The 17,925-nt window shown below is 36.9% G+C and overlaps 1 protein-coding gene across 2 annotated transcripts; it reads left to right on the forward strand.

Annotated features, from left to right (window-relative positions):
• Positions 1 to 469: 469 nt before the first annotated feature.
• On the forward strand, positions 470 to 9,088 carry LOC131319213 (uncharacterized). Of its 2 annotated transcripts, none has more exons than XM_058349372.1 (3): positions 470 to 914; positions 7,634 to 7,863; positions 8,639 to 9,088. In XM_058349372.1, the coding sequence occupies exons 1-3, from the start codon at positions 575 to 577 to the stop codon at positions 8,915 to 8,917; spliced, it is 849 nt and encodes a 282-aa protein (XP_058205355.1). In that variant the 5' UTR covers positions 470 to 574; the 3' UTR covers positions 8,918 to 9,088. The 2 variants fall into 2 exon arrangements, with proteins under 2 accessions (XP_058205355.1, XP_058205354.1); XM_058349371.1 differs by lacking the exon at positions 470 to 914 and adding an exon at positions 4,278 to 4,751.
• The last annotated feature ends 8,837 nt before the right edge of the window (positions 9,089 to 17,925 follow it).

Below are 17,925 nucleotides of genomic sequence, written 5' to 3' on the forward strand. Positions count from 1 at the left end.
ATATATATATATATATATATATATATATATATATATATATATATATATTGAGAGAGGGGAGAGAGAGATATGTGGTCAAGGGTGCTAGAGAATCTGGGAAAGGATAAAGAAGTGAAGTGGAATGTTCTCATTCATTATATACGTTAGTATTGGAGTATTTTCCAGCTCCCAAACAAAGACTGAGGTGGCCAGGTGGGTGAATTGGTGTGCACTTTTCATGCAAGAAACGGTACCGTTTTAAGGCACAGCACACCTGCTTTCCCTAAGGGGCAGCAGCCTCCCCGAAATCCCTCCTTTCCCCCACGCTTCCCAGTTCAAACCCACCTGCCTTCCTTTGCCCCTCTCTCTCTCTCTCTCTCTCTCTCTCTCTCTCTCTCCACTTCCCATCTTTTCTTACCAACTCTCTCTTTGTCTCTCTGTGTCTCGTTTCCACCACCCTTCCCAGTAAAAACCCACCTGCCTTCGTTTGGCTCTCGTCTCCACTTAGTTCCACCTCCCATCTCTCTCTCTCTCTAAATATATTCAAGTCTAGTGGTGCAAATTCGGTAGAAGGTAGAGCTTGAGACCAGAAACAATGACGAGCCAACTGGAGCCATGGGCCCAATTGGGCGACAAGGTGGTGATGGTCACCGGCGCGTCGTCGGGCATAGGCCGGGAGTTCTGTCTCGACCTTGCCAAGTCGGGCTGCAGGATCGTCGCTGCGGCACGCAGGCTCGACATGCTCGAGTCTCTCTGTGACGAGATAAACCGGCAGCCCGACCCCGCCGGGTCGACCCGGAGTCGACTGGCTCCGCAGGCCGCGGCGGTGGTACTCGACGTCAGCGCCGACGGGCCCGCCATCGAGGCGGCGGTGCGGAGGGCTTGGGAGGCGTTTGGGACCGTTGATGCTCTCGTCAACAATGCTGGCATTGCAGGTAATTTTTTAAGGTTTCTATCTGAAGTAAATTAATAAAGCAGGGGGCTTCAGTTAAGGACGCCCGCATAATGGTAAAATGCGGACGTTGCTCGGCTGCCGTTGGATTGTGTTTTGAATGGTTGGAATCCGCAGATAGTTTGTTCACGCAAACAAACAGCCGAGCGACGTCCGCATTTTTGTAGAATAAGAGCGACCTTATGTGATGGAGAGTGATTAATAAAGTACTATTGAATCTTAGGGATTAAAGTTTTAAACGAAAATAGAGCCGATCCACAACTAGTGAATCTCGTAAACTTAGTGGATACACATATAGTAAACTTAGTGGATACACATCTATATGATAGGACCGAATTTTTTAGATTCGGCGGTTCTCCAAACATGGTATTGATCGGCCACCGTCGTTTTTCTAGCCGCAAATTTAAGCCTTTAAAAAAGATGAACATTCTTCGTTAAAAAATTCATACTTTTTGACAATTTGAAAGAGGGCCTTGTTCGTTTGCGAGTTTTGAGTATTTTATTTTTGGTAGTAAGTGGAGAGAGAAATAGAGTAATGATTGGAGAGAGGTAATGAGTAGAGAGAGATAGAAAGAGAAATGAAAGTAATAATTGAAAAAATAGGATAATAATTGGAGAAAGATATAGGGTAATGATTAGAAAACAAAGTTAAATATCAAAACGAACAAAGCTATGATGCCTATTGATTTGTGAAAATTTTTGATTTTTTAAACCAAAAAATGCATTTGATAACCGAATTATTTAGGACGGAGAGACATTTATTTAGAGATTGAGAGAATAGTTTTCTTCTCAATTATTACTATAAAGTTATTGGTAAATCTATTACTCCCTCCGTCCCTTTTTTTGTGTCCAGTATTCCATTTTGAGCTGTCCCTTAATAAGTGTCCATTTTGTAAAGTTAGGGGGGTAAAAGTTGATGTATTGTCTATTTTGTCCCTAAAAGTAGATTTTATTTTAAAAAGTTAGTGAGTAAAAGTGTAATGATGATGGGTAAGTAAGGAAAGTAGAGGAAAAAGTTGATGTGAAAGGTATAATGATGATGTCTTTTTAATAAGTTGGAGTTACGAAGCAGGACACTTAAAAACGGACGGAGGGAGTATGATAAATTTATCATGATAACCGAATCTACCATAATAGAACAAATTTATCAGAATACATAAATTAAACTATGGAATCAACCTTATTTGAAAGTTATCAGCATTATGACGAAATTATTATCAATATGTGGAATTTATCAACAATTTCAGCACAAACTATGAAAAAAAAAAATTTATCACAATTTTCCATCGCTAACTTCGGTTTGCAAGTAATTTATATAAGCCAATTTTGCCATCTTATCGTCTCCTTTGTTCCACCATGAAATAAAAAAATCTTATAATACGTGAACTTTTAACTTCATTGTCTTACTTATCTGGCCTCTCGGGAATTGCGCATATACCCATATTCAAAATAGATCAAAAAATCCATAATCCACCATGCATGTCTACTCTCAAGGACGAAATCAGGATTTTACCTTAGCAGTGGCGAAATGTATACTAAAAAAATCTAGTGGTGGTAAGATTATATAAATTGGGCATAATTTTTTTTTACATATAATAATTATATTTTCTAAAATTTTTGTCTTGACGGTCGCCTCCACTGTACCTCCTGATCCCATCCTTGTCTACTCTAAACCCCTAACTACCACCACCAAAACCTTCGACAACTACCGCCTCACTCTCAAATTTAGGCTTGTTTCCACCAAATTTCCTGGTAAAATCCGAACTGAATTTCCGTCCAGCCGTGTTCTTAGGGTAAGCGTGTTAGATGGTGGAAGATCTTGAACGTTATACACACCTAGAAGATACACACATGTGATCTACTCTCAATTTTTTTCGAAATCACATTAACAAATATTACAAAATCACAACTTTCACTTTCCACAGCTCACAACAATCTCCCTCAGACTCTCACAACATTGCACACACTTGCGTCTCTTCCTGTTTTCAATTGGACTCCCACACTAGCTACTTGCACACGGACGGGATGTTGTCAAGCATCTTCCTATAGAGCAGCGTCGAGTGACCAAGCCGGCCGTTCATCTCAACACGGACGGCTCGGATTAAATCTGAGTGCATTCAAATCTGAACCATCCATTGCTCGGTTAAAAAACCGAGACGTTGATCGCCAAAATGGACGGCGAGATCGGCATCCGCTTTTTAGAGAGTCCCCAGCAGCATCTTTTTGAACACACATATTTATCCTAAAGAGTAGTTCTAGGACCACACCCATTTTACACACCCAAATGCACACCCACCCACACAAGTGTGGGTGGGTGTGCATTTGTGAGTGTGGAGCCCACACACTTGTGTGTGTGGGTGTGCATTTGGGTGTGTAAAATGGGTGTGGTTGTAGAATTATTGTATGCTAAAAGAAACTTTCAACCTAGCTACTACTTGCTCATATTTTTGTGCACATATTATGCACATATATTTTTGTGGGGTCCATATCGGGATCCCACAAAATGATTCGAACCGCTCATCTTTTTTAAAATATTTTTTGGAGAGTTCCTGTAAAAAAATCAGCTCCAACGGATATCGGTAAGAGTTTTCTCAGAAATCGCAGGGCAAAACAAAATGATTTGCCTTACGATTTCTGATAAAGCTTTTACCAATATCCATTGGAGCTAATTTTGAACGGAAACCCTCTAAAAAAAATTTAAAAATTATGAACGGTTTGAATAATTTTGTAGAACCCCAATATAAACCCTACAAAAATGTATATTTATAATATGTGCACAAAAATTTGCGTGGAAATCATTACAGCAGCTATAAATCCACCGATCGTACAGCTACAAACTTGGCCCCTCTCCCAGCTATAAATGCACCGATCATACAGCTACGAACTTTTTTGAACAGAATACAGCTACAAACTTGGTCCCTCTCTTTCTAAGCAAGATTAATTCGCAACAAACCGTCCTCGGTTTTGTTGGGTTCATTCCGAACTCAAAAAATAATCAGAAACGTTCATTATGTAGGACTCGTCCAAAATCCTTCTTATTCAGCTTAATTGGACTCTGCTTTGTATATTCACGAATTCAGTTTGCGCAATAAAGAAAAGAAATTGTTCAAGTTTCAAATTAATCATATTTGGCTTCCCATTTTTTCCTGACGAAGCCCGATCAAATTAACTTTTGGCATGCATATTTTTCTTGACAAAATTATATAGAAAATAAGTGATTCCGATCATTTTATTTTAGACCGGAAGGAACCTAAAAACAGAAAAGTGGAGTGCACTGGACCCCAAGAACACTGTACTGAAACTCGGTCCTTTAAATCCACCTGTCTTCTTCATTTGGCCCTCTGTCTGGAGGTTCCACTTCTCATCTTCTCTCTCCTGAACTCTCTCAGACTCTCTCTCTCTCTTCAATATATACTCCTACTTGTCTAGTGGTGCAAAATTGGTAGAAGTTAGAGTTTGAGACAAAACCACCAAAACCCAATGACGAGCCAGCTTGAGCCATGGGCCCAATTGGGCGACAAGGTGGTGATGGTCACCGGCGCGTCGTCGGGCATAGGCCGGGAATTGTGTCTCGACCTTGCGAATTCCGGCTGCAGGATCGTCACCGCGGCTCGCCGGGTCGACCGGCTCGAGTCGCTCTGCGACGAAATAAACCGGCTGCCCGGGTCGGCCGGGTCGACCCCGAGTCAGCTTGTGCCGCGGGCCATGGCGGTGGAGCTCGACGTGAGTGCCGACGGGCCGGCAATCGAGGCGGCGGTGCGGAGGGCTTGGGCCGCGTTTGGGGCCATTGATGCCCTTATCAACAACGCTGGTGTCAGGGGTAGGTTATGATTTTGGACTTTGCTTTAGGAGCTGTTTGTTTGTTTGGAAAAAGTTAGTATGTTTTTTATTTTTTTATTTTTATGATTAGGTGTTCGGGCAGCTCACGCACACCTAGGGGTGCAAATGAGCCGAGCTTTTATAGTGTTCGAGCTCGGCTCATTTATTAAATGAGCCAAAAATTCAAGCTCGAGCTTGGCTTGGTTGTAAACGAGCTTATCCCTTAACGAGCCGAGCCCCGTTAATACACTTAACGAGCCTCTTTAAGCGAGCCTAGCAATTGATTGTTAAGCTTGGCTCGTTTACTAACTAAATTAAAACTCGTGCTCGAGCTCAACTTGATTACTTAACGAGCCGAGCCTTAACAAGTCGAGCCACGCGGGCAGCTCGATTCATTTGCACCCCTACGCACACCTCAACTAATCTTGGGGACCATAAACCCACTGTTTACTAGTTGGGACCCACTTGAAGAGGCTTGCTTGAAGCCAAAGCAAATGCTCAATATGGACAGGCTTCAAAAGGGTTGAAGTTTTGAATCTGAGACCTTGAGAGAGATCAAACTCTTAAGTCCCGAGTCTTGACCACTGGCCCAACCCAAGGGGGTGTTTGCTTAGAGAAAGTTAAGACCGAGGAAAATGGAAATTTTAGTTCATATGTAATCAGGGTCGGCCCAAAGGATTTGGACGTCAAAGGCTAAATTATGGGATGGTGCTCTACGTATTTTTAAAATTAAACAACAATGATAGAAATGTTTCTTTATATCACTACCTTAGACTTTATAATGCATGTTAATTGCTTTGTCTTCAACGTCCAAAGTGGTTGGCTTGCATTCTTGGTTTCGAAACCTAGCAGTTACAATATCATTATTTTTTTGGGAAAAACATTTCAAAAGAAAAAGCTGCCTAGAAGACTTGAAATCACACTTCACATGGACTAAAATCAACTTACCACTAAGCTAGCAAAGATATTTGTGTTATAAAACGAACAGATAATATATATATATATATATATATATATATATATATATATGTTAATTTAGAAATAATATTGAAGTGCCCCTAAAATTTGAAATTTTTTGGATGCGCGAGGACCAGGCCTCTTGGGCTGGCCCTGCATATGTTATTATATTCTTTTGCGTTCGGATGGAAATTAAATAGTGGTATTAGGTAGAAGGTGCATCATTTATTAAATTGAATAGCATGTCTGAAACTAAGTGGCAGATGAGATAATATAGTTTAATGAACAATAACTTCTATATTTAGTGGGAACAAAACAAATACAGTCGTCACTCAAATTAATACTCCGACCGAGAACAAATACAATTCTCTTCAACATTTTAGGCTTAAGAGGGTGATAGAATTTGAAGAATTAAAAGTGCAGACCTTGGCTGATTTGTTAACCTTGAGAGCTCGACTATCTCGAACTCAATGGGTCCATTGATGATATTTTGACTCGATCTTATTTTGATAATATTTTTTCACGTTCCTTTCTGGTCTGGCTAGATCAGAAAGAAACATTATCAATATGGAGTGGAGTCTTCAAGGACCCTCCAAAGATTAAGTTTGTCTCTGAGTATGCAAAAGAGAGGAATTAGGATGTGGAGAAGAAGAATGTTACCTAGAGCTGCCATCTACCTTATCTTTTCAAAGTCCTTTCATACCCGCAGATAATGTGGAGTTGAGTCCTTGTCTGACAAGTGTTCTTTCTTCATACAAGAATACAAGAAACCGTTTTAAAGGGCACGTTTAGCATGCAGCAATTGTTCGCCCGATCTGTGATCTTGGTTAGGGAAAGGTTCTCCGTATAGGGTTCGGATTCAGGTCTTCTTGGTTGTGTCTACCGGTCCTGGGGTTCAATCAGGTTCGACTTGTCTTTATCCGAGGTCAGGTCAGACTCTCTAGCGTCTTTGGCCTCTAACGAGACTGGAATTGGGACCAGGGCAGGCCTGAAATTTCGTGTACTCATCAAGAGTCCCCCATTCTAGATAGTGAGTTTTAATGTCGGTTTGTTACATGGGTTTTGTGACTGTAGTTGTGTAGCCTTCTGCCTTCCTACATAACCCAGTCATGTTGTCAAGTCTACGGGCTCATTGCTTGGCAGCGTTGGAGGGGCTGTGCACTCCCTTTCAAACAATTGAAAGGGATTAGCCGTGCACTCTGCTTACATTCGTTGTTGCTTCAGTTTTCCTTGTTGATTTTGGGCATCCATTTTTTTTTATTCTTGGCAAACAAAAGCACGGTAATTTGGAAACACCATTTTAATATTTTAACTTTTTCTCTTTACAAACTTTCAGTTTTTTCATAACTCGTTTAATAATTTGACCCGTTTTCTTGGAGATGGGCTGTCGAGTCGAAACGGCTGTGCTTATACCCTAGGCCAAGTAGAATGATGATTCTCATGGGAACATAGCTGAGGCATGACTGTGACTTTCTTTTGTGCTGATACTTCCTATTTATGTTCCTCTGATCTTGTTTAGTTTTTCTTCTTGGTTTTCACCAATGCTGGTCCTCTTTCTTTGGCCAGATTGTCAGAATTGAATGGAAGAATCAGACTTCCTAAATATGTGGTTTGACATGAACCGAGCATTGCATAGCCACTTCGCAATACTTGTTTCTTCTTGTTTGTTAACGAGGCAAAATGCATAATCTATTTAGAGATCTGTGAAATAAATGTTAACACAGTATGGTTAAAATTGTTTTGTATTCCTTTTCCCCTTGTTTTTATTACACTATTGTGGAAGTCATATCAACCCCTCGTCCCTTAAACAGATTGAGGAGTTCTCTCTTGTACTAATATTTCATGTTGCGTAACTTTCGTCTGCACTTTTGATTCTAGCATACGTATGGCACTCTGTTGACACAAGTCCTCTAACATGTGTGTCAGGTAGCGTGAAATCTGCATTGGATTTATCGGAGGATGAGTGGAACAGTACAGTTAAAACAAACTTGACAGGAACATGGTTGGTGTCAAAGTATGTTTGCTCGCGGATGCGTGATGCTAAAAAGGGAGGATCAGTCATCAATATTTCCTCTATTGGTGGTCTTAACCGTGGGCATTTACCGGGCAGTCTAGCATATAGTTCTTCAAAGGTAGCCGTAAACCTGATGACAAAGGTGAGCTCTTGTAGTATCTGTCCTTGATGCAACATTGATCTTTGGACTTGGTTTACTGGTCGAATTCAATTATTATAAGGTGTATTATGCATCTAATTCTCATGTTCGGCATTGATGCACTAGTTTACCATTCTAGAGCTTGTAGGTCTGCTTTTTGAGAACATTTTTCAAACATATACTACATTTTGATGATGCAATCAAACATCGTCATTGTGAAAACTTCGTTAACCATGGAGAGAAATCGTATAAAAGCTACGTTTTGAATGATTGGGTGGGCTTTTCTCATATAAGTTGAAAAAGATAATAAACTCTTGGAGATCTTCAATAAGCCTAAAGGTTCCGACATTACCTAGTACAATGAGTATTGTAAATCATGAAGCCCCCTTATAATAACATGAAACCTTCTTGACGGGACAAAGTAGATGGATTCTCTCCATTAACCGCATTATGAATCGCATCAAAATGTCTGGATGTTGTTGCACTTTCACGCGGGATCCTCCCATTTCCGGTTACTGAAACAGATTATTTACTTGCTTACTGTAGTGGAATGTCCGGATGTGATTCCTTTGTTGTCTGAGATAGACATATATGTCCTTTCTATTTACCGTTTTAAGTGTCAGACGAGGGATTCGATACATAACTTTGATCAAAGAATTGACGTAATGTGAAGTTGTTTGTACGTCCCGTTTTAGACAATTTCATAATTTAATTTTTCACCTCTTAACGTAGTAACCGTGAATATTGTACTTTAACATTTGGTTAATGTCAAGATCAGATGATGGCGATAGAACTTGGGGCACACAACATCAGAGTGAACTCGATTTCTCCTGGACTCTTCCTGTCTGAGATCACGGAGAATCTTTTCCGGAGAGAATGGTTGAAAAATGTGGAAATGAGAACTGTCCCTCTAAGAGACCATGGCACAACAAACCCAGCACTGACGTCGCTCGTACGATACTTGATCCACGACTCTTCAGAGTACATTTCTGGCAACATTTACATTGTTGATGCTGGTGTTACCTTACCGGGTGTCCCGATTTTTTCCTCGCTTTGAGTATCTATGTAAGTTTTATCTACAGAAGAATAAGAATGATCACTTGAATTAGGGTTCAGGTTGAGATATTGGGTCCAAGTATTCCCAGTTTACATTTGTTTCCCATTTGTATTCTTGTTCTTCCCTTTGTATGACGTTTTCCTCCATCTATGGATATTCGCATCTTTCACATGTAGGACAGGGCGGGTATTGGATAACTTGATATGCTTTGTTGGACTTATTTTCTAACAGCCCAATTTTTCATGTAAAATGTTTTACATGGAAACAAACGGAACCTTAGTTTCGCTGTGTATCATTAGGACCATGATTTTTGGTTTTCTTTAGTTGAGATTTCCTTTTGTTGTTATTCTAGTAATTGTTTTTATAACCCCACCGAATTTCATAACCAAATGGATCAATACCTCTTTTTAAAAAAAAGAAAAAAAGAAGAGAAAATGATACAATAAAATTCTATTTGGTCCTATTTGAATGTACAGTATCAGTATGCACCTTTTAATTCTTAACATTTTGTATATAAAATCATACTCTCTGCATAAGAATCCATAACATTTTCTTAAAGAATATAGAAGGTTGCTTGAAAATTAATGATATTTTGCATTTAGAGTTGTAATCTCCACTTTAAACAAATTTAAACATTTTTTTTTTTCTCTCTGTCTATTCAAAGAGTACATACATTTTGGAACATTTTAAAATAAAATAGGTGGACAAGCAGAATGGACGGGAGGAGTATCATTCATCTTATTTGTTATGTTTGTTTCTACTTTTTTCTACTTTTCCTACGTCCGCTCCAATGTTATTTGAAACTAGCGAATTGTCTGCGCCTAAATATGTTCTCACAACAGTTACATATATTCTCTTAATACCAGAGAATAAACACATTCATCTCAATTGTTTATATTGAGAATCAAAATTATCATCAACTTCCCATATCCATAACCACCCAAACCAAATTTTGTCCTTGACAATAAATAAATGACCTAAAGGCCCACCAAACAAAATATAATAATCAACCAACCAACCATTCATAATTGCGTAATGTTTACTTGTGTTGGATGGTTACTTGTTTTTTTTTTTTTTTTCATTATTAAAAAACATTAGTGTGATCGAACATTGATTGTTACTTAAACAAAACAGATTTGCACTCGCATTTTAAAGTTACAAATACTCTTATTCTTTTTTTATATCTAGCACAAATCTATTTTGTTCATGTAATGATTGATGTTCCATCACGCTATAGGGATGGAGCCAGGAGGAGCGGACGCTCCTGCAAGAGACAAAAACACTCTACTATTATATTCAAAAAAATATTCCAATGAGAGCAAATAGGCACGTCCCCTTCTAGTATTTTGAAAAGAAAATTCAAATAGGATGGAGTAGTAACCTTTGAAATATAAGGATACCAACATTAATTTCCAAAGACTAAGGATTAAAATATAACAAAACATAAAATTTGAGGGTTAACATTATAAACACTCAATTTTTTTTCCACAAAAATCCCCAATCATTAAGAGAATTTTACATTTTACAAGACAGATCATTCTTTCACAATACATTACCATTTAAAAAATAAATACTCCTACTTATTTGAAAAATAATTACTACTGTACTTTTTAGCAAAACGGAGCTGTTTTATGTGGGCCTGTTAGAAGTATGATTAATGGTGATTTAGGAAAAGATAATGTATTTTTTTTTTTTTGTCTTTCATTTGCCGCTTGCGTGTAGCACGCTAATTTTTATTCAAATAATTGGATTGGATTTGGTCAATTTTTCTGCAGACCAATTCAGTCTATTTAGTGCATCCGACTTTTGGACAACTTAGGGGGTGTTTGGGAGCTTATTTTTTGGCTTTTCATTTTTAATTTTTTGGCTTTTTGGTTTTTTGGCTTTTTGGTCAGAATGTAGTTTGAATTTAGTAGAGTGTTTGGAAGCCTACTTTTTGTTTTTTCATTTTCAGCTTTTTACCTTTTTGGCTTTTTGGATTATGGTCAGAATGTTATTTAAATATATAGTGTTTGGATTAATATGTGCAGAATGTATTTTATAATATGAGTAGTGTTTGGGAGATATATGATGCATATGAATTATGAGTTGGTTTTTTACCATGTTGCCCTTGGTTCTTTATTATTATATAAAATTATCATAAGTAATGTTAATTACAAATTTATAGTTATATTTATATAGTTTTTGGAAAATAAATTTATGCAGTCTTTAATTTTTATTTGCTAATACAAAAAAATTAAATATTATCGCGTAAGTTTCATAGAAATAAGAGAACGATTAAATTAAGGAATCACTAAAATAATAAATAAAATAAAAAACCACACAAACTTTATTATTAGAATAAGTTTTGTCCGGATCAACCAGACAAGGGGTTGTTTGGACATTTTTTCGTGTATAAACTCAACTTTTGACATATCTATCGATGTCCGGACAAGTTGATTTTTTGCGTTGATGCATTATTTTGCGAGTCCTACAAGATGGACGGTTCGAATTTAAAAAAAAAATACGCGACGGGAGCCCACACGGGGCTGTCCGGACAGCCCCTTGCCCCGTTTTTCCGGGAAGAACTTTTTCTCCATTTACAAGTACCAACCAGTGAACAAAAAAGACACACGGAGGGTTTGGATAGAGACAAGGGTAAGGTGAAGGTATAGAATGAAATTAAGGTAACTCAGATTAGGGTATTTTCGTAATTGCATGTAAAATGAGAAAATGGGAAAATGGGAAAAGCACCTCCGGACCTCTTTTTCACTTTTGCTCTCTAAACCAAAAATTGGCAAAGCCATTTTGGCTTAACTCATTTTAAAAACAATTCTGCTATGAGTAGAGACACTGGTAGGGATTCTGGTAGAGACAAATCTAATTAATTACACTTTATACCTTCAATTTTTAAACTATTATGGTTTGGTTCTAATTCTGGAATGGTCTCGCTCTGTGATACTGGAGTTTTGCTTCTGCTAACTGGTTTTCTAATTCTCTAAGCTTATCCTGTTCTTTTCTTATAAATCTGGTAAGTGTGGTACTATATCTAGGTCTGTGAATATATATGGGCGTTTTTAAAAGTGTACCTAAAAAAAAAATTCTGGAAATGTATTTCTTCTCGTAATCTATGAATATGAATTAAAATATGTTCTTTCTTGTTCATATATGCAAAGGGTTTGTGATCAAATATTTGTAAATCCTACTCGGTACTTACCACCACATGATCCAGATGAACTGTTTAAAACAACTTGAATACTGTTAAAATCATATATCGTATTACCCATTGATTAATCTTTCTTTTCATTATCATTTTCCCCTTATGTGTCAAAAATTTTGTTTAGAGAAATTTCTTATTTTCCTTCTTAACCTACCTCCGAATACTACTCCCTTAACGCCACCTTTGGCTAAACGGGTACAAGACTCAAGAAGGCTTTATGGTTTAAAGGCCTGAAGTCATTACTCCTTTAAAATTTTAAAATTTTAAGGTATCATGATATGAAAACTGGATTAAAATTCTTTGGGTAATACAAGCATATGGTTTATACAGTATACATTTTGTTTATAATCATAGGGGTGTTCCCTTTCGGGAGTCCCTAAAGAACAATAGAGAACTGAAGAAAAACTTACAATATTATTGCAAACCGCTGATTACAAAGACTCAATTGCTGAAGATTGACTCGACCAATTACAATTGCAACAAATGCTTTAGATAGCAATCGTTCAAGTGTTAGGAGAGTCGTATCTACTAATGAGAAACTCGACTCTATTTATAGACCAACTCAAAGTTAAAATGACCGGTAACCTATTAACAAAAGAGATCCGGTTTTCTAAAGAGAATAGTAGATGCCGCGTGATCTCTGGCCCGCATCGTCACATCTTTCAACTTTCTCTTTTGAAAAAGAAGATTCTTCATTATTGCTGCTGGTGAAAGGTGGTTGAAATAGTAAGAAGCTGTCTGTCGGATAGTGGTTGAAACAGTAAAAGTTGTTGATGATTTCTACTTTCGGTGAATTTCTTTTACTGATGATAGTGATGCTGTCGGCACCTCATCTCTATCCTTCCATTGCATTATTGAGATTTTGGACGGCTTCATCATCAAAATCATAATCATGATCCTTTCCCTGACTGGATAAAACTTCTCCTGTTGACATGGCTCTTTGCTGTTCTTTCTGCTCCAGATAATATCTGACTAAATTATCATGTCCTGTTTCAAAATGAAATTTTAGTTCTGGAATGTGATCATTGGACCTAATTTTTTGAAATAGGTCTTCACATATTAATGGTGCCTTTCCGTAGTCATATAGACTGTCATAATGGAATCCTTCTGCTATGGAGAAGGCAATAGCATGTCTGATCTGTTTTCTTATGGAATTTGTTTCGCAAATCCATGGGGCGTCATTGTCGCAGTGATAAATGCGTCTGAGGATTGTATTGGCTGGATTGGTGTTGATGTGAATATTATGGTAAGCAGGAATGAGTTGTCCTGTAAACGTCCATTCTGGAAGTTTTGATTCCACAACCGCTTCTACTGCTGTACCCTGTTCTGCCATGGAATTAAGAACACAAGCTGCAATCTTTCTTCCAAATCTGTTAGTATCTTCTGGGTCATGGAATATGATTTGTTGAATATATCCGAAATCCAAAAGAGTTGCTTCTGTAATTTCTACCATTTTATCCTTGAAATTAAGATAAAAGGGTTTGAAATTCTTCATGTCTATGTTGGCCATGGGAATGCTGTAAATGAGTTGACAAGTATAGGTCATCCTTTCCAAAGGTATTTGAATGCAGGTTGGTTTGATTTCTGGACATGGGACAACATCTTTTTCTTGTAAATAAAGGGTTTTCCAGGAAATAGTGAGACCCGGAATGCATCCTTCATTCTGGTTGATTTTGATTAGCTCTGAGAATAAGAATTCCTGGAAATGAGCTCTATCTTGTCTGGCTAAATGCTGAATATGGTTGATAACATCTGGAGGGAATTTTGAAAGAAAGGTAAAAGCTTTTGGCTGTAAAAGCTCAATTGGATCATATTCCTTACTCCACTCACTCTTTTCTTCGTCTTCCAGTGGGGAAGACTGCTTTCTCACTTTTACCAGTGGGGTAAAAGGGCTTCTAATCTTTTTGAGCTCCTTTTCTGATTCCAACAACTTCTTTTTGAGAGTTGTTATTTCTTCTTCAAGCCTTCTCTGGTTATTGATCAACTGTTGATTGGTTTGCTCAAAATCTTGGTTTTTCTTATTTAAAAGTCTAAAATTTCTAGTCATTGTTTCGCAATGACCACAAAATCTTATTTGCTGAGCAAATGGCTGGTTAGAAGGTGGTTGGTTGAAGACCTGGTTATTTTCAAATCCTGCAATCTCAAGGGCTGCTTGAGTGTTTAACCTTCTGGAAGATTCTGAAATATTAAAATTATTTCCAATGGTGCGATTTGCCCATTGATTTGCTTCAGAGAAAGTATGAAAACCTTTCCATGTTGAGGAAGGGATTCCATCAATCTGTTTTAAAACTTCTGGCCAATAAGAATAAATTCCTGGAACACGGCCTATAGCTACACAATAAAATGAAAATCTTTTTGTTGGGTTAGACCCATTTTGTTGATTAAAGAAAATGTTTAAAGCGTTTAGACAACCTAAAAATCTAGGAACATCTTTGTGAGAGTCCCAGAGATTATCTAAAAGACACTTCTGTTCCTCACTAATATTGTGGATGAGGTACCTGAATTTAGATCTGGATTGTTCAGGAAAAACTCTGAGAGTTACACTTCCGAATGTTAAAAACTTCTGATCTGTTCTGATTATGTTGCTGGAAGACGCCATCTGAAAGATCAGAAATATTAGTCTTTATTTCTCTGGATAAGTAATCTGCTAAAGCGTTTTCTCTCCCTTTAATATGTTCAAATTCTACTGTGTATCCGTTACCTGTTATTGTATCTACAAAGTTAAGCCATCTACGAGTACTAATCTTTTTCTCATTGAGAAGCTTATGAAATTTAACAATTGCTTCACAATCTGTTCTGACTGTAAAAGGTTTGAATAGCCATAACTTGAAGCTATTAATGGCGTTAATAACTCCTAATATTTCACAATCTATGCTGGCTAAATTTCCTTTTTCTTTATATTTTCCACTGGAATACCTACAAATTTTTTCTGTAGATTTTGCTGAGTATTTAGTAGATTTACTGAGGAGTATTGCTCCCCATCCCTTTTCACTGGCATCTACCTCTATTACTATGTAATCAGATTCTAATGGTAAATCTAGTTCTGGTAGATTTCTACAGATCTCTTTGATTTTTCTGACAAGATTAATATCTTGCTGGTTGAAGTATTTTTGACCAGTTGGGGTCGTTTTACTGTATAGGGGTCCTATGATTTTGCTAAGATCCTTTATGTAAGGTCTAGCATAATTCAAGGTTCCTAAGAATGACTGGAGTTTTTTCTTATCTTCTATTTTATCAGGAAATTCTAATATCTTCTGTGCAATGTGTGGTTGTAACTGGATCTTTCCTTTTCCTATTCTTACTCCTAAATATTCTATATATTCTTTATTTAATTCCATTTTCTTTTTACTAATGATTAAACCATTATCTAAGAATAATTGAAAAACAATTCTAAGATGCCTATAATGTTCATCCTGTGTCTTACTGAAAACAAGAATATCATCAATATAAACAAGAATGAAAGAATTGTAATTTTTAAATATACTATCCATTTTTCTTTGAAAAATGCTAGGGGCTGTTTTTAAGCCAAAGGGCATGACTATCCATTCATAACATCCCTGAGGACATGTGAATGCTGTCCATGGTCTGCTGGACTGATCTAACATAATCTGCCAAAATCCTGATTTACAATCAAATTTACTAAAAATAATTGCATCTTGAATACTATTGATAAGCTGTTCTTTACTGGGTATATCATAGCTGTCTAACTGGATATTGTCATTGAGGCGTTTATAGTTTATAACCATTCTTGCCTTATCTCGTTTAATTTCTGCATGGTTTCTTACCATAAAGGCTGCACTTCTGTGGGGACTTATACTTTCTGTTATTACCTTAAGATCTAATAGTTCTTTAATCTGTTTTTCAAATTCCTTTATATCTAAAGGGCTATATACTATTTTCTGAGTACTGATTTTAAAATCTGGGTTTATGATTTCTAAATGTGCTAAGGTTCTGGTTTTATTCCAATGTCTGATTGGATTTTCTCCTAATATTTGGGTTTTTTCTGCTAATCTGATTAATTCATCTAACAGATCTTTATCTGTTCTTTTTCTCTTTTTGCGATCAAGAACAGACAAAGAATGTTCTATTTGGCAAAAATCTATTATATCATGGTCTATCTGGATTAACTGTTCTTCTAGCTGTTCTTCCATTAACCATTCTAATTCTGTTTCGACGATGTCATCTATGGTTTCCTCGTATGAATCTAACTGTGTATCTGGAGATGGTACGTCTCTTAACGCTTCTGCTATTTTCTCCTTTACTATCCTATTTTCTTCTGCTATTTTTTCAGTTTCAGTTATGGTTCCACCACGCTTAGCTGACAACTCTGATTCTGTATTCTGGGCATGAAGTGTTTCTACCTGTAAACTACGTTTATGAAACGTCACAAAGTGTTTGCTAAATGTGATGCTTCCATTCATACTGTCTATAAAGTTTAATCCTAAGATAAACTTATAGCTGTGATTAATATCGCCTATCCATACCATGGGTAATGGGTAGGTATGCTGCTGTTGAAGTCTGTTAGTAAACCTAATGCTGCTATTCATGAGACATGTATCATAAATGATGCTGGTGTTATTCATGAGATCTGCTCTAGCTATATATCCTGGTTTGGTAAAATATTCTATTGGTATAAGATCACTGCTAATGTGACTCTTGCTGGCTCCTGTATCTACCATAGCTTTGGTTTCTATGATTTTACCTGGATTCTTTCCTTTAGCTGGTAATAAGATCTCACAATTTATCTCTATAAGACTGTTTTCGCCTATTCTGTTGACCGACTCGACAATGTTGCAGTGGTCTTCTAATACTTCGACTGATTTTAAGGGCTGGTTTTTCTCATGTAACTGGTTTCTTAATCTACCATTTTCTATTCTATATGTTTCTAATTCTATAGATAAAATTTCTATTTTCTTTTCTAGCTCTCCTACTTGCTTTTCTAACTGAAATTTGGTTCTATCCAAATCTAACCTAATTGTAGCTGCTTCTAACTTGGCTTCCTGGAGTGCTAATTTAGAATTTTGGTTTAACACTGGTTGCTGTATGCTACCACTTAAATCTATCAAATCTCTATCTATCTGATAATTTTTCTTGAGACAAAATTTGCAAATATTTTTCTTACAATATTCACAGATGCTTCTAAATAATCTAAAAGGATAACCATTGCATTCTGAGCAAGGTTCACTGTCTTGTCCTATATTATGTTTCCATTGGTGTATGCATTCTGTACTGCTTTTAATCATAAAAGTATATTCTGGTAGATAACTGGAAAGTTCATCTTCTGAACTACTACTGTAACTATCGCTTTCTTCTAAGAAATTTATCTCTTCTGGTTCTGTACTGATTGTACTGATCAAACTATATATTGATTCAGTGTCACTATCTTCTAGTTTTATTTCTATAAACTCTATATTATCAAAATCTCCTAATTCTGCCATAAGATTGGCTTTTTCCGCACTTCTCTGATTTTTCCCTTTATTAGGGCATTTATTGGCTAAATGATCTTCTGAATCGCATATAAAGCATTTACATTTTCTATTCTGGGTTGATTGAACCTTCTTCCTAAAATGTTTCTTAGGCCTTGGTTTAAACTGTCTTTTACTGGATGCTTGTTCATAGGATTGACTTTTCCTATATCTCTTTCTAGGATAATAACCATGTTTTTGATATCTATAGTTGTATTTTCTTGTCTGTGCTATTTTCCTATGGTATTTACTGGCTTTCTTCTGATATTTATAAAATTTATTTTTCTTTTTCTTTCTTTTTTCTTGGTCATATCCATACTGTTGTGGAGTATATATGACTTGGC

The sequence above is a fragment of the Rhododendron vialii genome, chromosome 3a (genome assembly GCF_030253575.1).
Source record: "Rhododendron vialii isolate Sample 1 chromosome 3a, ASM3025357v1".
NCBI classification, from domain to species: domain Eukaryota; kingdom Viridiplantae; phylum Streptophyta; class Magnoliopsida; order Ericales; family Ericaceae; genus Rhododendron; species Rhododendron vialii.